This window comes from the organism of the source record quoted next, unplaced genomic scaffold, assembly GCF_019419815.1.
Source record: "Pyrus x bretschneideri cultivar Hongxiangsu unplaced genomic scaffold, Pyrus_bretschneideri_v1 Contig9, whole genome shotgun sequence".
In the NCBI taxonomy this organism is placed as follows: Eukaryota; Viridiplantae; Streptophyta; class Magnoliopsida; order Rosales; family Rosaceae; genus Pyrus; species Pyrus x bretschneideri.
Window position 1 is genome coordinate 824825 of NW_025999831.1, and position 26234 is coordinate 851058.

The 26234-nt window shown below is 35.8% G+C and overlaps 2 protein-coding genes across 2 annotated transcripts; both read right to left on the bottom strand.

Moving 5' to 3' along the window:
- Positions 1–11814: 11814 nt before the first annotated feature.
- LOC103944290 (dehydration-responsive element-binding protein 1B) lies at positions 11815–12661 on the bottom strand. The gene has a single exon (XM_009354714.3). It carries the CDS (start codon positions 12651–12653, stop codon positions 12012–12014), a length of 642 nt encoding a protein of 213 aa, XP_009352989.3. The 5' UTR covers positions 12654–12661; the 3' UTR covers positions 11815–12011.
- Positions 12662–18189: 5528 nt separating this feature from the next.
- On the bottom strand, positions 18190–21729 carry LOC103944430. Its single transcript, XM_018646741.2, has 3 exons — positions 20539–21729; positions 19839–20019; positions 18190–19011 (listed from the first exon to the last, which is right to left on the bottom strand). The coding sequence occupies exons 1-3, from the start codon at positions 21391–21393 to the stop codon at positions 18707–18709; spliced, it is 1341 nt and encodes a 446-aa protein (XP_018502257.2). The 5' UTR covers positions 21394–21729; the 3' UTR covers positions 18190–18706.
- Positions 21730–26234: the final 4505 nt, after the last annotated feature.

The window sequence follows — 26234 nt, forward strand, 5'->3', positions numbered from 1 at the left end:
GGATTTGGATGGATGAAAAGGTTTCTCCAAGTTCCCAAAATTGAGAACCTCTAAGTCTCCACACCAAGGTATATTGAAAGAAGAAATGAGTGACCTAGAGGAAGTAAGATTGCTAGATTTTCCCCTCTAGATTAGCCGAATTCTTTGAGAGCAAAGGGAGGTTTGTGTTCTCATCTTTACTCCCTAGAAAACCCTTAGGATGAAATGGCTATAAAGATGGCTTTATACCACCTCACAATGGAGTGGCAAACTTGCAATTAAGCCAAGTTCACTACCCTCCTCTAAATGGCCGGCCTTAAGGGGATTTATTGGGCTATTTGGGCCTTTGTGAATCATTATTCATTAAGTTGTCATACAACTTAAGTCAATGGACTTGACGTTCGAAGCCCATTGGGCCTTAAGGTCCAAAACTATCCCGAGGTCTTCAACGAACTTATTCGTTTGATTAATAATCATATTAATTAATCCTTGCCATAAATAATTAAACCATTTAATTATTCTTACTCATCTCCGTTGAATCTTCAAGCTCTACCTTACACGGTGTACGATCCATTAGGTTCTTTTTAGCGAGGCAGTGGGCGATTCAAACTCTTTCAAATCGATTGTGAATTGAAACTTACTTTCAATTCTCCCGTTAATGATAATACACTTTTAGGGCTTCCACAAACCATGAGTGACACCTAGCAGCATATCATGGTTACCCAAGCTAATCAGAAGAGGTGGAGAACCTATTCAGTTTAGGATTACAAATGCAATACGGTCTTTCTCTAATACAATACTCTTGACCACATTGTTTGGTTTGATAGTTTATTCATGTCTACTATCCAATGTGAATCTTGTGCTTATATGATTACCTTGAATGTGATCTGGAACGCATTCCAACATCTCATTCATACTCTGGCCAGAGATTCCAAATCATATCATAGAGTATTCTCCCTCAAACAGTTTGAAGGTTAGAGATCCCTTGTTGCGCATTCACTTGCCTCCATGGCTAAGTGGCTTAACCCCAACGATGCCGTGGACACCCTGATAGAGTGACGTTGACATAATCAAAGATTAAGGACCTAACCACAAGACAACTGTGATGCCTCAGGTCAAAAGACTAATTTGCATTATCCCAACCATGAGTTCTCATGTGACATGAATATGAGAACTCTTCGTTGATCATGTTCAGTGAACTCATTCTCTATTGAGCACCTACGTACTTGTCTTGATGTCACACACACCAATGACTCGAGACTAGTCACTCACCCTGAGAGAAGACATAGCACGTACTGATCTTAACGGACTGTCAATGCCCAATTAACAATCCTATGATCAGGAACGTTTAGGATGTGTCAACGAAAGAATGGTCTCATGAATCTAACTTCTTTAGATCGCATTCTTCCAATCACATATTCCTTGGACTTATCGTTTAAGCATATAACATTTATATGAGACGGCTCAAACAATAATGTTTGCCCTTTAAACTACATTAGTTTGAAATGTCCGTAAAGTATCATCATATGATTGGTTTTAGGGCACATTTCCAACAATCTCCCACTTGCACTAGAGCCAACCAGCTTAGTCATCATTGATGATACCTTTTCTGTAATTCATTTCATAAATGGCTGAGTAGTAGGCCTAGACAATGGATATCTATATGTTATCCATAGAAGCAACTTTGAGAATAACGATGTCACCATTATACATGATTCTCAATCATGTGGTTCAGTCTCTCATTTGAGTTCGGACCTTGATGAGACCTTGATTCCCTGGCTTGAGCTATCGCCCCATTAGTGTCATACACTTTCTGGTTGGAACCGAATGAAGAGTTCATGAATGAACTTTCCCATCCAAACAACAATGTTGTAAGCTTCTATATGGCAATATATTTTGCATACATGATGGAACACATTAAAGTCATTTACTTTTAACGTTTCCACCCAAATATCTCTTTAGTCATAATGAAGAGATATTCTATGATGGATTAGATTCATAATCTAATACATTTACGCTTCCATTACGTTACTCTAATTCTTCCTCATTCTTAAGGAATCCATCCTTAGTATTTCTTAAATACCTAAGAATTCACTTGACAGTTGCCATGGTTCTGATCCTGGGCTTGCACTGATATCATCTTGTACCGTTCTAGGTACGACTTATATCAATGTTTTCATACAATATGAAATACATAAATCACCTTTCTGCGTATGCATAAAGGATTCTATTTACGCATTATTTCTTTGGGAGTCAAAGGGTACATTCCCTTTGAGAAGAACAACTTCCTAGTCTCACTAGAATTGTCATTCTAATTGAAGTTTATCATCATATGAGAAACTTCCTAGCATCTCTTGTCTATTTTAGGGATTGATATAATCCAATTATATCTTGAAATCTATCATTATAGATTTCCATCCCATGTATATAGACTATGTCTCCCATATACATTCTATCATTATAGAATGTTTAAAGTCATAACTTTAACGATGAAGAATTCCTTTCATTTTCAAAATTAATATATATCATGTATATATATTCAATTTAGGAATATAATCAACTCCCACTAATCTTTTGTATACTTAGTAAACAAAAGATTCATTTACATCTTTATGAGAAATCAAACAATTGATCTTTTCTCATAAGACGTTTATGGCTCCCACTAGCTTGCTAAGATCCATGATGGATGGATCTCTACAACTAACATGTCTTAGAAGTATATATCATATATATATGGGTAATTGATAATGTCCAACGAACTAAATCTTATTTATGTTCATTCTTCTCCTAATGGAGAAATTCATTATCTTATGATGCTACTTTCCTTGATGTTTTTCAAGGAAATTAATCTAAAGTGTTACTTTTTCCTTGGATCAAATCTAAGGAGGTAAATACTTTAGACGTCTTACTCATCTACTTACATTTCTTGAATTCTTTGAAACCTTTTGCAAAGTATTCGGACTTGTGTTTATTCAAAATAAACTATAGTCCAACCGAGAGTGATCTTCGGTGAATGTCATACAACATGAGTAGTATTATGTTGTGGACAAGTGCCACTAACATCTAAGTGAATCAACCTCAACAACTTTGTGATTCTTTCTTCTTTCCAAAAGAATAAAGATTCGAACATTTCGCCTCTATACAATTTTAACAAGAAGGTATTGGATCCGGATCTAACGATCCAAAGCATCCATCTATGACCAACTCGTAACTTATGTTTTAGAGGTATCACAACTCAGTTGGGATTAGTCACTACCTTGCAACCTTTTGGGTTTTAAGCATCATCGTATTCTAAACAGTTAAACTACCACATCATCTCTACTATAGAGACAACCAATTAAATTACAATAATCTAATTATTGATTAATAAAGAACAATGTTTTTGTCAAACAAAACATTTATCCATCTCTACTATAGTGACGGATTTAAGTTCCTTAAAATTGGAATGTAAAGACAATCTTTAGTATTTTCCAATTTCTTTGGTAGTTCATATGAGGAAGTAAGTGCAATCCGCTTTCGCAGAGATCTATATTTTATTCACTTTCCGAATGTGAAGTACTTTCTCTTCTCTCATTAATCTTCTACTTCTTATTAGCACACTTTTACAACAATTGTAAAACATAGTTACTAATACGGAATCAAGCATTCAAGTAGAAGAACCAACTGTTTTGAACTATTTCAAGAACATATTACAACACCTTCGAAAGGTGTGTTCTTGACACTTGCAAGACATTTCTTGCAAATACCCCTTCCAATGTCCATCCTTTCATAAAGAAAGTTTGTTCCCTTGGAGTTATTTTGCCTTCTTCATTTGACTTCCCTTTTGACTACAATAGTCATGGTCCCTAAACTCCCACTATCTCTCTTGAAACTCATTTCAAATGTGTTATACACATCAAATGATTTGGAGAGCGTGCAATTATTGTTCACTATATAGTTTACAATAAACTTAGTGAACCATTAGGATAGGGACACAAAGGTGAAGTCCTTGCCTAGTTTCCGTCTCGTTAAGTGGTTTAACACTTCAACACTCAATGATTCAAAATCATCATAAGTCCATATAAATGGACTATTTTTGTCAACCAACCATTATGTTCTAAACATAATAACAAACTTTCAAGAGTTGTTCAAGGCAACTCTCATTTCTTCATACAACAATTTGTAAGTGAAGAATCATGGCACATAAAGTGTCCATGCCCTTGTGCTTACTTCTCAAGTTCCTTATTCGTGTAACAAAGAGACAAGCACTAAAGTTTGTGTTGATTAAGGGTTGTTCAAAGCAACTCTTATTTCTTCATACAACAATTTGTATTTGAAGAATTATGACATTAAGAGTGTTGTCTTTCTCATGTTAGACTTATCTAACATATTCTTCCAATGATACATTATCAATAGGAAGATTGTGAGGATGAGACTACTTAGTTACATCTACAAGCCATTAAAGACAATCTATGTGATTGTAGAACTAAGTCCGGAAATTAAAGCGTTCGGTTTTTCTTTGTCAAGTTTTGGATAGCGTTTGCAAATATATTGGTAAACAAATACATAACGAATATAAATTGATTGATTTTAAGCCATTTGATTCGGGTCTTTAAATCAAATAGCACCACCCACTATTTTTGGCAAATTCCATATCCCTCATCGGAATTCGAGAGTTTTGGAGGAAACTCTTAGTAGGGTATGGGAGGCTCACCATTACCAAGCCCACCTCACGATTATACGATGTTGGTTAGCAAAAATAATGATGAGAGAATAACGCTTTACTCATTTACAACGTTTGTAATTACCCATCTAGTTTGGCCTCTAGAGAATGAATGCCTCAGAATTATATCATGTTGGCACCATTGCACTTAGTTAAGTTATTCCCACCATGCTTAGTTTATGTAGAGGTTCAAGCACAACCTCAGAATTATATCATGTTGGCCATACTCGTTGTCTACACTCACCTCATCATATGCGTATAGACTCCTCCTGAATGTAAGCATGCACTTTGTACTCCCCCATTATAGGGTGAAGCCGGTGTACAAGTCACAAACGATTGGAGCCTACCACGGTGGAAGGCCACGAAGAGATATTCAAAGCATCTCTCGCTTATCAACTTAATATTGATTTGTTGAGGGTTTTAGGTCTCATCACATATAAATATACATTTTAATCCAATTAAAACATTTTGGTCCTATTACAACTATTGGTCCATTTGATTGATTTAGTTGTATATAATACTCCCACTAAGCTTTTAAAACGGTTTTTAAAGCAAGAGTATATGATACTACTAACATAAGGTTTGCATTCATTGATGGACTATATAGTTGCCTTAGGGCCTTAGGATGACTATGAACCTTTGATTCGATTCAAACACGAGCCTAGTGTTGAATCTCGGTCTAGGGATGGTGATTGATTTTAGTTACGCGTTTAATCACATTAAGGCGTGTTGTCTTATTGGGCGTTGGACCCAACTACTCCAATTTCATGCATATCGAATAAAACAAGAAAGGAGTACTTCAAAGTAAATAAGAGCTTATGCTCTTTTACAACAATTGATCAAATCAAATTACTTTAAAGTAAAGAAGAGCTTATGCTCTTTTACAACAATTGATCATATCAAATTACAACCAAAATTTAATCTACACATTCCCATGGTTCAAACAAATTTGAAACGGCCTTTCACATAGCTCAATTATCGTAGGCTAAGGTTCATAATCACCCTTTCTTTAATTAATTAACGCTTTAACTAATTAAACTTGAATGCAACATTTTCATTTGGTTTTTGTATCCATAGAATTGATTTAAATGGAGCTAAATGAAATGAAAATCCAATTCTCATTTAAAGAGACAAAACAATTTTTGTTCTCTACCTAATTTGGGCCAAAATGCTATGACCTCAACTTGTTTGGGCCATAGTGCAATTAACCTCAACTTTTGGGCTATTTTGCAAAAACTTAAACTTTTGGGGTCACTTTGTAAAAACACAAAAGTCCACTACTTCATGTAATTACAACTAGAACCCAAAATTTTCCACAAAAAATAAAACTTCATTAAAGGAGCAAAACAATTTATCCTTTTAGTGATTTTGGACCTTTACGTAAAAACGTAAACTTTTGGGTCAAAATGCAAATACACAAAAGTATCAAAACTTTATATAATTACATGAAAGCCCCACAAGGACCCTAATTGAGTAGGGTGGCTGATTTTGAAGCAAAGTAATAAAAAAAATTTCAAAGTTTTTGTAAGTGGGGTGTGTGTAATGGAATAAATCATTACACACTAACCCACTAAAATTTCTTTAATTTTTCAAAATAAATATCTAATATATTTAAACATAAGAAATATTTCAAAACAAAAACTTTATGAAATAAATCAAAACTTTGAATCAAAACACCAAACCTTTTGTTCTTGGCAAGAACATATCAAGAACAATGAAGAACATTCATGAAAACCCATAAGAGCTCCATGAACATTCTTCACCCAAAAACATACCAAAACCACTCAAACTTAAGGGAAATAACATACAACCATACTAGGGTACATAAGGGTTCCAAAAGTCACTTTAAAACACTTTTAACAAGTCAAACAAGAACCCAAAATTCCACCCTTTGGATTTGGCCGAATTTCCCCAAAAACATGGCACCAAATTTTAGCTCCAAAATTCATGCTCATATGAACTACATCTACAACATTTGAGATGGCAAATTTTCTAACAAAATTTACATTCAAAGAAGCAAGAATAAAGCTTGTAACAATTACAACATTCAAATCACAAACTATGAACTACAAAACCCAAAAGGATTCACCAACTACTAGACTTAGGCTCTTGATACCACTTGAAGGAAAATTTGTGAAAAACATGTTCATTTAAGCAACATCAATAGCATGCAATTAACATATTAAAGGCGGAATCATGCTTGTATGCACTTAAAACAAAACATTTACCCATGAAATTCAAAGCCTAGTAGATAGGTGAATCAAGACTCAACTCAAAAATAAAGTGAGTTGAGAAATCAATACCTTTGTAGATTCCTCTTTGCATAAGCAAAGGCTAATCACCCAAAGAGAGGGTCTTCATTCCTTGCATCTTGGATCCATGGATTTGGATGGATGAAAAGGTTTCTCCAAGTTCCCAAAATTGAGAACCTCTAAGTCTCCACACCAAGGTATATTGAAAGAAGAAATGAGTGACCTAGAGGAAGTAAGATTGCTAGATTTTCCCCTCTAGATTAGCCGAATTCTTTGAGAGCAAAGGGAGGTTTGTGTTCTCATCTTTACTCCCTAGAAAACCCTTAGGATGAAATGGCTATAAAGATGGCTTTATACCACCTCACAATGGAGTGGCAAACTTGCAATTAAGCCAAGTTCACTACCCTCCTCTAAATGGCCGGCCTTAAGGGGATTTATTGGGCTATTTGGGCCTTTGTGAATCATTATTCATTAAGTTGTCATACAACTTAAGTCAATGGACTTGACGTTCGAAGCCCATTGGGCCTTAAGGTCCAAAACTATCCCGAGGTCTTCAACGAACTTATTCGTTTGATTAATAATCATATTAATTAATCCTTGCCATAAATAATTAAACCATTTAATTATTCTTACTCATCTCCGTTGAATCTTCAAGCTCTACCTTACACGGTGTACGATCCATTAGGTTCTTTTTAGCGAGGCAGTGGGCGATTCAAACTCTTTCAAATCGATTGTGAATTGAAACTTACTTTCAATTCTCCCGTTAATGATAATACACTTTTAGGGCTTCCACAAACCATGAGTGACACCTAGCAGCATATCATGGTTACCCAAGCTAATCAGAAGAGGTGGAGAACCTATTCAGTTTAGGATTACAAATGCAATACGGTCTTTCTCTAATACAATACTCTTGACCACATTGTTTGGTTTGATAGTTTATTCATGTCTACTATCCAATGTGAATCTTGTGCTTATATGATTACCTTGAATGTGATCTGGAACGCATTCCAACATCTCATTCATACTCTGGCCAGAGATTCCAAATCATATCATAGAGTATTCTCCCTCAAACAGTTTGAAGGTTAGAGATCCCTTGTTGCGCATTCACTTGCCTCCATGGCTAAGTGGCTTAACCCCAACGATGCCGTGGACACCCTGATAGAGTGACGTTGACATAATCAAAGATTAAGGACCTAACCACAAGACAACTGTGATGCCTCAGGTCAAAAGACTAATTTGCATTATCCCAACCATGAGTTCTCATGTGACATGAATATGAGAACTCTTCGTTGATCATGTTCAGTGAACTCATTCTCTATTGAGCACCTACGTACTTGTCTTGATGTCACACACACCAATGACTCGAGACTAGTCACTCACCCTGAGAGAAGACATAGCACGTACTGATCTTAACGGACTGTCAATGCCCAATTAACAATCCTATGATCAGGAACGTTTAGGATGTGTCAACGAAAGAATGGTCTCATGAATCTAACTTCTTTAGATCGCATTCTTCCAATCACATATTCCTTGGACTTATCGTTTAAGCATATAACATTTATATGAGACAGCTCAAACAATAATGTTTGCCCTTTAAACTACATTAGTTTGAAATGTCCGTAAAGTATCATCATATGATTGGTTTTAGGGCACATTTCCAACAGGAACACCCTCTTAACTTGTTTTGAGGTGTTCACTTATGGATTGAAAAATCCGATGAATGTGGTATACCCATCTACGTGATTATTTGATAAATCAGGGATATGAATTATGCCCTTGCGTGTTAAACTTTGAAGTCTTATTCCAAATTGCTAGAGTTACAGTTTGTGTCGTTGACACGAATCTCACTAAGACTCCGAAAGAGCTTGAGAAAACTGCCTTCCACCTGAAGATAGAATTTGAGATAAAGGATCTTGGGAAAACTCATTTATGCTTTGACCTGAAGTTCAAGCATTGTTCTGATGGTATTTTGGTCTACCAGTCGAACTACACCCCGAATGTGTTACTTTTGAGTATACCTTTGATCGTCCATATGTTATATGCACATGAGACCTTGAAGAGGTTATGGAATCAGAAATTCCATATCTAAAGTTCAACTTTGTGCTTTATTGTACTTAGTTCATTGCATTTAGACAGGACATCTCTTTCACTATTGATCTATTGGTAAAGATATAACACCGCGTTTACATGCAACCATTGATTTGGTATTAAAGACGTACCCTGAAGGTACTACATGGGCAAATCCCAATGCATCTCAACAGATCCAACCCCCCTGATCCTCGGAATAATGCTTGCCTTGTTTGTTATGCTGATGCTGGTTACTTATCAAACCCGCACAAGGTAAAATCCCCGAATGGTTATGCCTTTACCGTTAGGGATATCGCAATATCTTGGAAGTCCACGATATGACCATAGTTACGAAATCTTCGAATTGTTCCAAGACTCACCTCACTTCACTATGCCACAAGTGAGACATGGTTAGGAGTTCTTATTGAGAATTTCAAAGTACTTGTTGTGTTTTCATCCATCGTTGAGTCCTGACGACGATCCATGAAGATTATGCTACATGTATCAACCTGACCAAGTCATGATACATCAATGAAGTCAACGCCAAGACATATTGCGCCTACATCTACATCAACAAAGCATCAGGAGATTGAAGTCATGCAATTCGTTCCCAAGACAACTTGGCCGATCTATTCACCAAGTCATTGCCCAAGTCTACATTTCAGAAGCTCATCCAAGGAATCGATATGCGTAAATTATCTGAGTTGAATTGCTTGTAGTTCTCTTATTTAGAAGTTATGTCTAACTCATGGGGAAATCTTGAAGCATACTCACATGATCTTAATGTACTCTTTTCCCCTACGATTAGGAGCATTTTTCCCATTGGGTTTTTGCTACCTAACTAGGTTTTAATGAGGCACCCATCCCAAGATGACCATACTCCGTTGAGTTCACTACCTTTGTCCAGTTTGACGAGCGTTTTAGACATTATGCATATTTTTCTTACTTTTCTCCTTAGTCTATGGGTTTTCCCCATTCCTTGGGTTTTATCATAGCAAGGTTTTTGTGAGTTTTTACAAATGCATACTTCAAAGTAAATTTGAGACTCGCGATCACCCGTTGTGCCGATGACTTCATCAACTATTCTACCTTATATGCTGAAGAATGTAATGCAATGGTTTGTTGAGTATTGACACACTTAAGGGGGAGTGTTGCAGTCATATTTAGAATAGGAATGTGATTGTGCAAATCCTAGGGAATCTGGGAAAGTATTATATATTCCTATTAGGATTAAATTACCTATTAAATGTTGTAATCCTAAAGGGAAAGGTTTTACCCTTTCTACTACTATAAATAAAGGCACAATGGGATGAATCAAACACACCCACAATTACAAATCTCTCTCTTCTCTCTACTATTGCCGCACCTTTCTTTCTCTATGACCTTCATAATTGTTCAGTAAATTATGCCTACAACAAAACTTACATTTTGGATTGAGAAGTTCATGAACAAATTTGTGACAGAACTCATTTGAAGAGGGCTTTTTTAGTACACACAACCGAATATACAAAATAACATTCGAATTGAATCCAAGGGCTGTTGTTCACATGTGAATATATGATGTGCAGATGGGCATGTGCACCAAAGAAAATTGCTCATTTGAAAGCTTCTAATTCAAAGCCCATGAACAAATCTTATTTTTATTTATTTAATTTTAGAAGTTTAAAGCCCATTACTAGTAAACCCACTTGGAATCAAATTCATGTTAGAGTTGGCCCCTTTTTTCTCCTGCATTATGCATACGGAAAATCATAGTAAAAAGTAAGAACTTATTTGAGAATTGGAAGAAGCAGTATATATAACTGAAAAATATTTGACTACTCAAAGAATGAGTGAGAGTTTCTATTCATAATTGTTCGTTGCCAATTTATAGAACTTTTAGTTCATGATCGGAACCGTTCACATTATAAATCGCTCTATAAAAATTACCTTTGTAAAAGATCAATTAAAACTAAGGTTGTTTAGTCATCTAATTGTATAAAAATAGATGAAAGGAATTGGCAAAGCATTATGGACCGGATCTACGCATTTGCTACAATAGATTGACTAAATGACTTTAGTTTTAATTCTTTTTTTTTTTTTTTGTAGAGATGATCTTTGCAAAGTGATTGATAATATGAAAGATTCTGATTATAAGCACAATGCTCTGTAATTATTTTGAGTAGGAGTTCCTACTCATTGTTGAGTAGCCAAGCAATGTTCATATATAATTAGAGCAATGCTTGGCTACTCAAAATTCATGTCTGACTCACAAAACTTTGTGCTTATATATTATCGGAACCGTTCATACTATAAATCACTTTGTAAAAATCATCTTTGCAAAAAAATGGATTAAAACTAAGGTCATTAAGTCAATCAACTGTAGAAAATAAATAGACGGTTTGTAATGCTTTTACTATTTTCGTCTATCTATTTTTATACAATTCAAGGACTAAAAATACCCTACTTTTAATTGATTTTTTGTAGACATGATCTTTATAAAATGATTTATGATAGAAACGGTTATGATTATAAACACGAAAATTTATAAATTAAAAACAAAAAGTTTTGAGTAGGAACTCCTACTCATCGTTTAATTTGCCAAGTATTATTCATATAACTAGATGACAAGACTTAATTGATAAATACTTCCTCAAATACTGAATCTCTCCTTCCAGTCGTCATGCCTTATTTTTTGTCAATTCCAACTCTCATATGTCGATTTTGGCCTAGTGTTACTTATCTTCATAATAATGAAAATGTTTCAAATCAAATTCAACATACTATTAATGACAAAAATAACACACATATAAAGGGTGACACATAGTAGATTGATAGAGATATAAAATGTAGTATAAGTAATCATGGATCACAACCCACTAATTAAAAAGGAATATAAATTAAATTTAAATGTAATTCTATATGTCTCACTCACTTGCATATATTGAATTGAACGAGCAACTACAAGATGATCAAATTCAAATTAAGAATAAATAGAAGTACCCGCCCGCCAGAAAAAATATTGAAAAGAATCAGTCACTCCACAAGGAAATGTCAGTAGTATTATTCCCCCAGTCGTCGTCGTCATATTCGTTCCAATTAAAACCCTTTTGCAGGGATGGTGGAGTGAGGATCAAACCCTCAGCCATGCTATCAATCAACCCCGGCATGTTGAACAACTCCTCCTCATCCAAATACACAACTTTTCTCACCTCTTCTTCCTCTACCTTCTCCAACTTCAAAGAAGAAGATGAAGAGGCTTTACCTTTAACCTCCAAGAATGCCTCGGCAGCCTCTAAGGCAGCACGTTGTATGTCCTTTACGGTATAAGCATTCGACTCGAAGCGCGGCAAAGCAGTTGCCTCGTTAGGAAAGTTGAGTGAAGCAGACTCACCCTTGAGAGCCAAGGCTGCAACATCATAAGCCCTAGCAGCCATGTCAGGGCTAGTGAAAGTTCCGAGCCATATCCGTGATTTCTTGTGATCCGGTTGCCTCAGCTCACACACCCACTTCCCACACCTTTGCCTCACACCTTTGTAAACTGGGTGCCTAGTCTCTGTGAACTTCTTCCTCCCTGCCTTTCTCTTTTTAACCACCCCCATACTAGTTTGCATTAGGGTTGGAACAGAAATAATCGAAGTTGAAGACGATCTATCATCGGTTAAATTTGCCATTGTTAATGAAGAAGTATCTAGCTAGGATTTGCAAATGAGGGATATTGATAGTTATAGAAGAAGAAAGAAAGCTATTGAAGGTGACCAATGTTGCATGCAAGTATTTTAAACGTGTTGAATGTCATTTTGTGGATTGAGGTCCCAGGTGTATTTGAAAAATATTTAAACGTGGAAGTGCTGGGGGTTCCAGAAATGTAAAACCCCACGTGGGAGAAAAAGGCTCTAAAGTGCTTTATGTTTTATATACTATCTACTTTGATTTCTATTTTGATGGGTGGAGACTGGACAGGGGACCATTTCTCTGATGCGCAAGTCATAGATGGTAGGTTACCATGGCCATTTCATAATGTTTATTTATTTTTAATTAAAGTATATCTTAGCTTTTCGACAAGAGATTTTATGATTTATCCGAGACATTTAATGTCATCAATTATTTATTTTATTAATATATAAAGTTATGGAAATATCACCAAGTAATTTTCAATACACTTAGGATGCGTTTGTTGTATCGGACTATCTCGAACTGGACTAGCTTCAGGGACTAAGCTGGACTGACTTAGACTAGACTAAGCTGGACTAGCTTAGTGAAGCTTTTAGTGCAGTGTTGGACTAGAAGCTAGACTAACAATAAATTATTGTTATTATTATATTTTAATTTATTTTCTATTAAAATAAAAGAAAATTATGAAACCCTCCAATTGAATTCGTGAAATTACAAGCTAACAATCAATGCTCATTTCACAAACCTAGATCACACTACTATTCAAGACAACCTAGATCACACTACTATTCAAGACAACCTAGATTCGCAATTTAATTAAGACTTCAAAAACCCATCTCAAACCTTCATCACTAACCTCTCGATCCCTAAAAACCCCCATCCTTCATCGCTAACCTCTCGATCCACTTCTCGGGTATACCGTCCAACGACAGTAGGTCACCACCGACACACTGATTTTGGCCGTATCATCTACCGACAACAACAATTTGGATAGTAACCTCTTAATCCGCATAGCGCACAGAAGAAGAAGGCGGAGTACTGCACCTTTTTCTTTCCTCAATTTTTGTTCTTCTTTCACAAATATTCTATAAAATTCCATGGAAATTGTTTGTTTGCCTTCTGGATGGTTGAATGTTATTGATGGGTTTCTTTGAAGGTTGGGTTGGGTACTTGGGCGGTGTAGCAACCCACAGCTTGGCCATGATGACGGCACCATAGAAGAAGAAGTGGAGCACAGAGGGATTGGAGTGAAAGTTGGGGATTGGGGATGTTGGCCTCGTTTCCTTTCTAGTCCGCCTTAACACCAAGGGAAAGCTTGGGATTAGATAGCTAGGGTTAGCGAAGCGAGGAAGGACTCTTAGTCGGGGCGAGTCCTATTTATTTTAGTCTAAGACGCAGGATTATGGTCTTATTTAAGCTAGTCCAAGCCAGTCCAAGCCAGTCCATCCTAAAGAGGTGTAACAAACGCCCCTTAAAACACAGTCATCTTTATCATTCAACTTTATAATATGTGATTAATTTTTATTAAAATATTTTGAAATATGACATCAATTATGTTATTCATTCTTATTATAACAGGTGAAATGGAATACCACGTGACTTTGCATTTTCATTATGTATAAAAATTTCTCCATATCAACTATGTCCTCACTTGTATTACAACACATGGAATGATTCCCAATGTACGCAAAGTTTTTTTCTTTTTTAATGCAACAATATAGAAATAAATTTATCAAACTTGTGATTCAGGATATTCAACCTTTAACTTCTAATTTTATGTGAAAATAAATGTACTAAATCATAGTAAGTAAAAATATATTCTCCGTTTGTAGACTATTCCATATAGATAAATATTAAGGAGACTCTTTTAAAATGAAACTTTTTATGGATTCTCTACTATCTCACAGTTTAACTTAATTCTCGTGCCAACATTATGAAACATTGCGCTAAAAATATGAGATGACATGTCTATAAAAAATTTCACTTTAAAGAGAGATTCCTTAACATTCTTGTTCAATATATTTATGTTTTAGGATTTTTGTAGAACAAGATCCCCATTAAACTATGAGAGGTTGAGGACGGTGGTGCGTCCAATTATTCACCAGTACTGAGTTTTATATACATTATTTGTGGAATTTGGCAGTGCGCTACTAGAAGTCAGATTTTGGACCATTTGGAAAACGTAATTAAATGTTGGTCCTGTTGGGTGTGACTTGTCCCACAAAAGATCATGTGCTTAAATTGTATTCCTTTTAAAATAATGGCACGTGCATCAGTACTGAAAAAATTTGATTTCGTTCCCAACTATTTGTTCCACACGTGGAAGAAAGGTGAACAGGTGCTTTATATTTCAGAGTTATTTGTCGATTTTATCTTCTCAGATTTATAAGGAGTTGACAATTTTTTTCATGAAATTTAATTTTGATCAATTACCCTCCTAACTTTTGTTATTGGCCAATATCCTTCTTCAACACTAATTTAGCTGATTAACCATCTAAACTTTTATCCATAATGTAGACAACATATTGTATTTTTCTTCTTCTTCTCTTCCCCTAATTCACTATGTATTTTTTTTGTTTGAATTTTATCCCTAATGTGAACAACTATGAATCTTCTCCATGGTCTATTAAGGGACCAAGGTGGTCCCAGGACCACCCAAAGGCTCAGAAAAGTGGCTATGAAAACCTCCAAGGAACACCCAAATCTGAGCTGTGGTGGAGGAAAAGAGCAACCATGGCCGCCGAGCACCTTCTGCAAAACAGAAGGAGAAAGAATATGACCTTTTCTTTCACATTACTTGGCCAAAACGATACATTTTGAGCCAAACCATTAAAAAAGATAATATTTAGACACTGACTAATCACTGTATTGTTTTACTGACCACTAATAAATAAAAGACACATGTCAACCAAAACTCTCTCTAAATCTATAACCAAACAACCAACTCTAACATTGCACCCATAACCAAACAGCCAATCTCTCCTTCTAAGCCTATGTTGTTGTCTGCCACAAATCTCATCTGCAAAAGCCTCTCCCCCGCTAAGCCCTCCCCTCCGCCAAAACATCTTCCGTCGAACCCAACCTTGCCCACTCATATTCCAACCCTCTCTTTGCCATGGAAGGACATCTGCACCTACCCACTCACAGGTCGCGACTTGCACCACCTTTCTTTCCTTGCTGCCATAGTTGCATGAGGAAAAAAATAGTGGATTTGGTATCATGGTCTGATTCGGGGTTTGAGAAGTTAGGACCACCCTATACTAAAATCCTAGATTCGTCATTGCCCATAGAAGTACTTCATCGCCAGAACATCGAATCAGTTCATGGGTCCCCCCGACGGTGGGTTTTTTCAAATTAAATGTTGATGGTGGGATGGATGTGATGAATGGATGTTGTGGAATTGGAGCGATTGTTCGTGGGTCTAATGGTGATCTTGTATGTGTGTTGTCTATGTCTGCTCCTCTGATTTCAATCCTTACTTTAGAGCTTCATGTGATCAAGAAAGCATTGGAATTGGCCCTGAACTTTAGTTGTGTTCAGTTGATAGTGGAATCAGATTCATTGAGGTCTGTCCAATTAATTAACCAAGATAAGGAGTGCTTGGCTGCTGATGGTGCTTATGCCAATAGCATTCGAGCTTTTTTGCATGTGAACCAAGTGTTCATGAACTATGTTTCAAGGGATGCTAATGGGATTGCACATCATCTAGCCCGATTCAGCCTACAATGTTGTGAGTTATCAATGTGGGTGGATACTGGTCCATTGGGGCTTATGGACCTTCGCCACTCTAAGTCTGTGGTGAAGGTCTAAGTTTAATATGCATGTGGGGCCTCTTTCCTTCGTTGAGTTTTTTCCCACTAGGTTTTGTTCGTCAAGGCTTTTTAGAGGTCATTGATTTGTTTTTCATATGCGTGTCTTTGTATATCATGAACAATGGACTTTTACTCTAAAAAAAATTCAAAGAGGCAACTAGCTAAATTAAAGTCTAGAGAGAAAATTGGCCAATTATAACAATTCAGAGGGAGTAATTGATTAAAATTAAAATTCATAAAAAAAAATTGACAATTATTTACAAATTCAGGTGAAAATCAACGAATACCTCTGTATTTTACGTAGTTTCTAGTTTTTTTAAGAAGAGTTTGATTTGTATCTTTAGCCTACCGGTCCAACCGGCCGTTTGGGTCCGTCATTTATCCTACCCATGTTATAAGTGAAAGAAGCAAGAGATATGGGCCTAGAAATGCTAACAACAAACCGAACCAGGCTAACACCAACCCAGAGGACCCTAAACTATTGCCAAACTTACAAGCCTATGGGGCATATGAGAAGAGACTTATGAAACGAGGAATTATAACAACGATACTCTACTCTAAACTCATATAAATATTCATAAAAAGAAATTCGAACTTAGATGCATAAATGTCTAAGCAAAAATGCGTATGCAAAGAAGGTTGCTATGTAGCTCGCATCTAGTCAATAATTAGTTAAATGGGTGTGAATATCTAGCCATTCGAAATTGATCCACTTCCGTTTCCACTTTTCGTTTTTCTACTTCCACTCCCTTGATGTTTCATATGAAAATGTTTGGCTCTTTAAATGTAAGGAGTCATCTCTTCTAGCAGATCAATTATATTATGACATGTTAAAAAAAAAAAACAAAACAAAACAAAACTTTCTATTTTAATGAGATATTTTCAGACTATATATATTAAATTGTCATCGACAACTAAGGACAAATGACTTTTTACATGTAAGAAGTCAAACAGTGTCCACTTAATAAAATGATTGTTTTGTAGCTATGATCTTGGTCAATAATATAGCCGAGTAGACAGTCCTATCACTACCACAATACTAATTAGTTTTGCGTACTAATAGAGTACACGTGACATGAGTAGAATTGAGAAGATTTAAATTAGAAGATGAGAGAACTTTGCAACACTCCCGAGTACTAGTTAGTCACATACTACAATACATTGAACTAATAAAGGGTTCAATAATGTCAATTATTGCAAAAAGACAAGATTAACATATCATTATCCCAACTTAATTTTATCCAATATAAGCAAAAACCAAAAAGAAGAACAACAAGGCTTATCAATTCGTGTTAAGTGTCTCAAGTCCTTAGCTTTATTCGTTTGTCAAGACACTCTTCAACTCAATTGCTTGGCTTCCTTGCCAAAGAATATTGGTTTGGTAAAGTGTAGGTTTCCACTTTATTGGATCCTTGACACTTTCTGAATCTTTCTCGTTTTATCATACTTTGATGTACTAAAGTTTTATGCTTTTAAACACTATTCTCGTTGTTTTTGTGCAAAAAGGGTAATGATTTTCACGTACCTTTTCCTTTAGACAGTATTCTTGTTGTTTTTGTGTAAAAAGAGTAATGATTTCCACGCATAATTTCTTCTTCTACACTACTCTCGTTGTTTATGTGCATTTATTCTTTAAATGAGTTGTTCAGTTCAAAAGTTATAACACAAGTGAAAGAGTGCCGAGAAAAGAAGAATAGAAATTACAAATGCAAAACTGATAAAATTTAGGAAATAATATGGGTATTTAAAAGGGCCAAGAATTGTACATGCCATGTCTAAATACGTACGGATACGTAGATACACCGGTGCCCCTCAACTACATACATGATCCATATACATGTCACCCACCTAACCCCAAGTCCCTCTAATTACTTCCTCTGGCATGCTACCATCTTATGCCTATTTCCTGCTTCACAGTGCATGTCAGACTATCTCCAAGTGATCATATTTTGATTTGGAAACAAAAATTTAAAACTTTATGCCAAAACTCTTTGGAATAGTCCCCTTAACATCAAGCCTTTCCCGGTTGATTAATTTTCGAGTTAATCAAACTAGTTCAATTGCCATTTCCTCCACCAGCAGGCTAAAGATGGCAAGTTCAATCTCCATTGCAGTCTCTCCCACTTGATCTTGACTTTTCTTCCACTCGTCGAGCTCCTTTCGAAAATCTTGTTCCACCATCATGTCAATGGTGTTCGACTCCACCTCTTTCCAGGACTCGAATCTCTTGCAGACCTGTCTCACCACCTCTTCTCTTCTGTCGGACGAATCATCTTCTCTCTGCTCCTCGACAATGAGATCCATGGCCAATATCTGCACATCTTCGGGATTCTTTTGTTACAAGGAAAGTTTAATTTGGAAAGTACTTCTCTGAGAAGCCCATCAAGAGTTTCTTCACTGCTGCTATCTGATGTATCAGACTCATCTTCTTCGCATTCATCATCATCATCATCTTCTTCTAGCATTCTTTTCTCGAGTTCAATTGGATCTAACCCCGCCAATTGCTCAAATCTACGAAGCTTCTGCAGAAGGTGATGCTTTGTTCCTGCAAATTCAACGCAGGAAATACCAAATTAGTTACTTGTTTGAAAATTTTAAAAGTGCTATTAGGCTTGTCCATACACTCAAAAATAACCTATTACGTTAATTACCACATATGGGAACCAACATTTGTTCCTGTGATGGGTAAATAAAATAAAGGCACATACACAAACATATGCATACTTCCAACTTCTATTAATGTGCAGTTCTAATTTCGAAACTTTGAACTGAACCTCTCCTACTCTCATGTCCTATATACGGAACTCTATTTAGTTGTAATGATGCGAGGAAAAACAGAGCGGGGGAAGGGAACAACTCTCGTGCCTCCAACGGGTTCCACCACAAAACAGGAAGAAAAAAAAATGCAGAAACTAGATTAATGATTGCCATATTTTGAAGCAGGGGAATCAATGAGCCTATAAATAAAAAACAAGGGTCTGATCAAAACCGAAAACCGCCAAAAACTTTCAAAACACAGTACACAAATTTGAAATGAACGACTAGGGTTGAACTAACATACGCACATTGACATCAGAAAACAAACAGTGGGTCACATATGCAGTTATAACTGCAAATCCACGTACGTTGCATCAGTATAGAACGCAATAAAACAAGCGTTCTGACCAATACGATCTGAGCCAACACTCGATAAGAACATGGAGATGCAATCCGGCTATGGATCCCACAAAGATAAGCATGGTGTCATGACAAAACAATCTTTGCTAAGCATTTTCATGTAGTACATAACAAACAGTAACAAGCTCAATGAAATGGACCACACAAACAAACAAGGGTACAAAAGTTTAGTATAGCATGGGAATTATTACATACTCTGTACATTGGCATAGCTGCACTCCAAATCACAACCGTCTTCGTCGTCATCGTCCTCACCGTCACGGTCACGTGCCTCGTCGTCGTCTTGGAACGGAGGGTCCAATACAGAAACAGGACTGCATTGTTCCTTCTCTTCCGCCTCCTCCACTTCTGCTTGGGACTTCTTCAACCCCTCCTCCTATTAACACATCAAAACCCTAATCAAAACACTAATATGTAATTAAGAAATAAAATAACAATTTAGATTAAATCCCAGATCCATAATTGCATGGCCGATTGACTTTTCTTATAAATTTTAGAGAATGTGTCTGACCAACAACAGAAAGTACATAATTTTTCAAATGTCGGGACTCCATGATGGGATCCAACACAGGAAAACAAGGCCAAATTTGTCTTTTCCTATCAAATAATATTACTAGACGGTGTCTTGCAACAAAGAGATTTACAATGCAGCACTTACATACAAAAAGTATACACTTGTTGATCACACAAATTGACACATATAACCCTCCAATCTGCCTAAATTTCCAACCCCAAATCTATACAAAATTGATCATGTTGCCGACAATTCTGTAAGTTCCCCAGTGAGTTGACTCGGACCGTCCGTTAAGCAGACCGAGTCCCCAGCTCGGTGTCTAAATTATTTAGTCATGGCAATAAAAAACAGAGTTGGTAAAAGCCAAAGAAAAAGACAAACCTCTTGTTTGTGGCGACTAGGGGACGTCACCGGCGACGTGAACTCCGGCGTCCGGCTGCCGGACGGAGGGGGGGTTGGTTGGAGGACGAAACGGAAAGGGCTTTCGCAAAAAGCAATAAGCTTTTCACAATTACAAGCATAATCTGTATCGGCTGTGTCCTCCTCAGACTGGCTGCAGCTGCTTGAAGTGGCTTCATTGGTTTCGGACCACACCGCACTGCTGGGCCTCCTAGTGCTTATCAGAGAAGCACTTTTGTCCTCAACTTCCAAACAAGACTCAACCTTTTCCTCCACCTGATCGGAAGAAATCTTTCTCCTCCCGACTGACGAATCCCACCGGAGAATGTCATTCACCGAGACCTGAACCCCACCCTCGCCGTGGACTTCCCGCTTTCGGGTCAAATTCCGATTCGTTAACCTCTTCAAAAACGACCCGAATAGCCCGAACCCGTGATTTTTGTTCTGGGTTTTTGGTTTAGAATTCGCCGACTGCTTCTGAATCCTCATCGCGGCTTCCACGAGCAGGGCGGCAGTTCTGTTCGGAATTTGGAGGAAGATGGCGTTGGGGCTTTTACATGGGCTTTTGGCCGCTGGCGACGAGAAGTCAAAGAGCGGGGATTTCCTGAGGTCCGGCGAGTCTTGGAGGGAGAAAAAGCAGGCGTTTTTGCAGAGATTGCCGGGAAAGTTTGAAACTTGGGAGATGGGTCTGCGTTTTTTGACCTGTAAGTTTTGTTGGCTCTTGGTGGAAACACTTTTCAGCTGGCAGCGTTTATCGGCAATGTAGTTCTTGAGCAGAAACGGCTCCTGGTCTTCTTTTAGCAGCTCGTGTAAGTGCTTCTGTGCCGCCATGTTCATCTAAAAAAGCTTGCAGCTTTCAAAGGGGATTTTTGTAAAAAAAAAAAAAAAAAAAAAAAAAAAAAAAACGGATTAGTGTAACAAATTAAGCAAAAACAGATTTTGGACGATAAATTTCAGCTGCATCAAATCAAAAAGTTGAAGAGGTTTCAGCTTTCAAAGGAGGGAGGTTTTGAAGGCTCTGAGAAGATGGAAGCTAATATAGGAGCATAGAGAGAGAGAGAGAGAGAGAGAGAGAGAGAGAGGAAGGAATGAGGAGACTTCATGATTCAAATCTGAAGGGAGCAGGGGGTAGAAATCGAGGCTGAGATGGTGATATGCGAATTATTATAAAATAATGGGAAGAAATAAATACGGGTCAAATATTGAAAAAGAGTAAACTCTGTAAACTCTCCGCTGCTTTATATTTTTACATAATATTTTATATTATTAGAATGTAAATTGTACAAAATCATGAAGTGCCGGAAAGTTCACGGAGAATCCTATTTTTAACAAAGTCTTCTTAACTTTTCCCATTGAAAAAACATGGTCACGGCAATTACTGGTTAGTGAGATTCTTTTTCATTTATAAAGAAAATATTACATTTTTAACTTATATAAGTAACAAAACTGTAATACATTTGTTTTTACTTTGAATGTTCGATATTTAATTAGTGACTGATTCCTTATCTAAACTAGTTAAAGTAATATAAAAAGAGATATAAATATAGTAAAATACAGAACTTTAACGAAAAACTTCTGGTACTATTCATTTTAAAGAAAAATTATATTTTTACATTAAAAAGTTAATTCTGGTACTATTTATTTTACACTTTATTTCACCATTACTGTTAAAATTTAAAATTTTTAAATTCTTTTTATTAGTTTTCTAAATAAAATATCGGTGTGAAAAAATAAAAAATTCAAAAAGAAAAAATATGGTCGCAAATTGGTGGCAGCAGCAGAGAGCACTGAGCGAGTAGGGAATAGGATCCGGTTTGGAGGGTGAGTCTTTCTACGCATCTCACTCACCAGACCAACAAATTTATGTGTCTGCGGAAATTACTTGAAAATACCAATTTGTTTACACAGTTTGTCCAAAATCCAAAATATACAAATACAAATTGTACATCGTATGTCTCCTCTTTATTTTGTCACTTACTGGTATTCTATAGGGTTACTTTGGCATTTCCCTCCAAATTTTTAGAGTTTCCATTCTGGTTCTTCAAACCTTTTTTTTTTTTTTTGTACTAAGTTGGTCCTTAAACTACTGCAAAGTAACGGATAAAGATAGAAAGTAACTTTCATTACAAAAGTTGATATAATGTTACCTTACTACTTTTGAAGGGCATTTTAGTAGCAGAACTACTTTGACCAAAATATCCCCCACCGAGGATATGTGACGTTTATGTATAAGGTACTCATTTATTTTTAAAAATAAAAACAGACAAAACCAATTCAGCTCGAAGCTAAATTAGCACTAAAATCGAATGAACCATAAAAAACTGATTTCCATTTTTAGAACATCAACGATAGTCAACTTGTTCGAACAATATGATTTCAATAAGATATTATACATGTATAATATCTTATTGAAATTAACACAAGAATCGCGAGAGGAAGAGGAGAGGAGGCAGCCTGCCTGTGCAGTGCAGTGCAAGGACCCGGTCAGGTGAAGGTTTCCGCGTACCTTCTTTCCCGAGATCCATAATCATATGCCCCAACAATCTTCTTGCTTTCTCTTTAATTTTTAACCCATGTTTTTTTAATTGGAGAGAATAATATGTTTTTTTAGTTGGGTCAAAGTCTAGCTTTCACCTTGTTACAATGTTAGCAGTTTATGAGGGCAAAAATTTTACTACGTTTCGCGTTATATGAGATGAACGAAACAAATGGAGAGCTCGATGTGTTAGTAAGGATCTAATGACTAAAGATTTCGATAAATATAGCAAATACTATTGATTACCTCACTCATCAGATGACCATATTGGATTTATACAACATATTCTCCACACAAAAATTTTATGGTGCTCTGAAGTATCTTATATTCCGTACTTACTATTAAATCTTAATTTTTGTTTTGTTCAAAATTATAAGTGTTAAAAATCTAAAATATCTAATACTATAGAACACCGTAAAAAATCTTATTATCCGCATAGGAGATACTACAGGCACTTCCAATCTTGTGATCCAAGTTTATTACATAAAATAACATTTATGCGTTTGAGATCAGTGTGAACTCAACGAGTTTCACAACTATATATTAAACTCAAAATATTGTATAAAGAGGGTCTTTAGAATCAAACCCAACCAATATAAAGGAATCAAAATCACGAAATTCAATTTAGTGAGTCTTAACCACTTACTTTTTTTATGGGTTTTGAAATTGATCTTTACATACGTACCTATTATTGGCACATACAATGCAAGGAAAACAGCTTGCAATTGAGGCAGACATTTGGAGATAGACTTTGGAGGTGGCGGTGATAGGCTGTGAGTTTACGACAACAAAATGGAAAGGCCCTGCCTTTGGCCACGGTTGTTTACTTTTAGCAACGCACAGGACTTTGTACTCTACTACCCATAAATGCAGTCCCATTACTCCATCCTCACTTTACAGCTGGACACGTAGTAATCACATAATAATATAACACACCATTCACAGTCCGTCCTGAGAACTCTCCAAATTTCTACGTCTGTTGCCAACAAATTCAAAGATCTAAACTGTTCATTTTAAATCATATGGTCCATATTGGTCTATTCTTTTAATTTATCTCATACAAATTAAGAATTCGAATCTCCATCTCTCTCTTAATTAGTTTGAATTTTTGATCTTTTAACTCTGAAGAGAAAGACCCGAAGTGAATTTAAATTCCTTTCCTTATGGTCCCAAGTTATGATATGTGACGATGAAATGGACTAATCAACCACCTTAAATCAATCAGTCTTCTCTTTTCATTGTCTTTTAACGAACTAATCATCAATCACGTCATTTGTAAAGGGAAATCGACAACAAATCTTCTGTAAAAACAAAGAGTTACAACTTAGCAAAGCTGTGATAAATTTGTAACCACTCGTAAGGTTTTTTAAGACATTTCCAATTGGAATAGCTAAATATAATTTTGTCCAAAATTATAGTTTTGTAAAAAATTATTTTTAAATGAACAATTGCATGTCATACTCATATATCATATCTAATCGAATAGGCTAAATATAGTTCCCTCAATAATTTATTAGTTTTAAATTTATACTTTAAATTTATTGTTATTTTAATTAAACTATTGTTGGGTGTTGTCAAATATAGCCGTTGAATTTAAATCAATTATTACAACTGAAGAGGTGTGCCCAGAAAAAGGCTAAGAAAGAGACTACATTTGACCAGCATGATGCCCATTTGGCCAAATAATAGTATGGTGAGTTCCATAAAATTACAATCCAGTCATCGGTTCGAGATAAATTTTTAAACAAATCAAGTCATTTTTTTACTTTTGTATCTTTAACCCTCTTCATTGAAGATGATCTTACATACTCGGTTAAAGACTTGACGGTACAACTATACAAAAAGTTGGGCCCACAACTTTTTGCTAATTATAATTAAGGTTTTTATGACCGAAACAACTATGCATGTTAACTATGATCATGACACCGTTACTTAGTGCTACTGTTTGTAGCTATTTATCTACTTTTGTAAGTGAAAAATAACAATGAATTTCGTAATTAACGAGTTAATAACTTATTTATACCCTCGTTTCTTAGCATAAATATATCGGTGTAACAAAAAAAAAAATCCTGACACCATATAAATTAAATTGTAATTTGGGGAGCAGTTTCAATTTGAATACAAGGGGTAGAATCTAGAAAGGAAAAAAAAATAGTACAGAGGATCAATTTCGATCTCAACTCTTACAATCATACAGTAAAGAGTATATTTGTTGATTGACAGAACAAAGAAAAAGAAGTATAATTGTTCTTGGTAATTAACTCAATGCACCATAAAGTAAGAGCATGGCAGCCGTCGATTTCGATTACTTCACAGTTTGACCTTCAAAAATTTACATGTCACCATCATAACATTTCGTGCCAATGATCCATGCCGTATATATAAAAAAGAGAAGATAAATGCTAAAGAGACTATTTCAAAGTAGAACTCTCCACCACTTCATATTTTTTACACAAAATTTTATAGTGTTGGTACGGAGAATTGTACTAAAAACATGAGATGTCAGAGAGTCCCGTGTTTCCCTATAAAAAAATTACGTACTTTTGTATGTGCAAAACTTCGTGCTTATAATCGACATTATTTATATTATAAATTATTTTGTAAAAAAATTATCTTTATAAAAAATTATTTAAAATTAAAGTTTTTTAGTTAGCAAATAGATAGTCGGTTCATAACTTTTTTTCCAAAATTTTTCATCTATTTTCATATAATTCGCTAATTAAACGACCTCATATTTAATTGATTTTTTTAAGAAATAATTACAGGTGATTTATAATATAAACAGTTTTAATCGTAAGCATAAAGTTTTTGAATTGGTCACATAGATAATTAAAAATGAACTTGGAGCAAAGTTAAATTTTTTTTTTTGTATTCCTGATTTGTGGACCGTCATATTAATAATATACCCATACCTTACAGATTTTCTCCGAGACTAATATGACAATTCAGAAGGAAAAAATAGAGAACAACAAAAGAAAATAAAATAAAATTATAGTAAAATGGCAATAAACAGTGTACAGAAATAGAGATGCGGAAATGTGTGTGGGTGGGTTAGAGCGTACACTGTCGCTTTTGGCTCAGTGGCTGACTCGGTCCCTGGCTCTGAGTCGTACCTTTTTTTTTTTTTTTTTTGCCTTTGTCC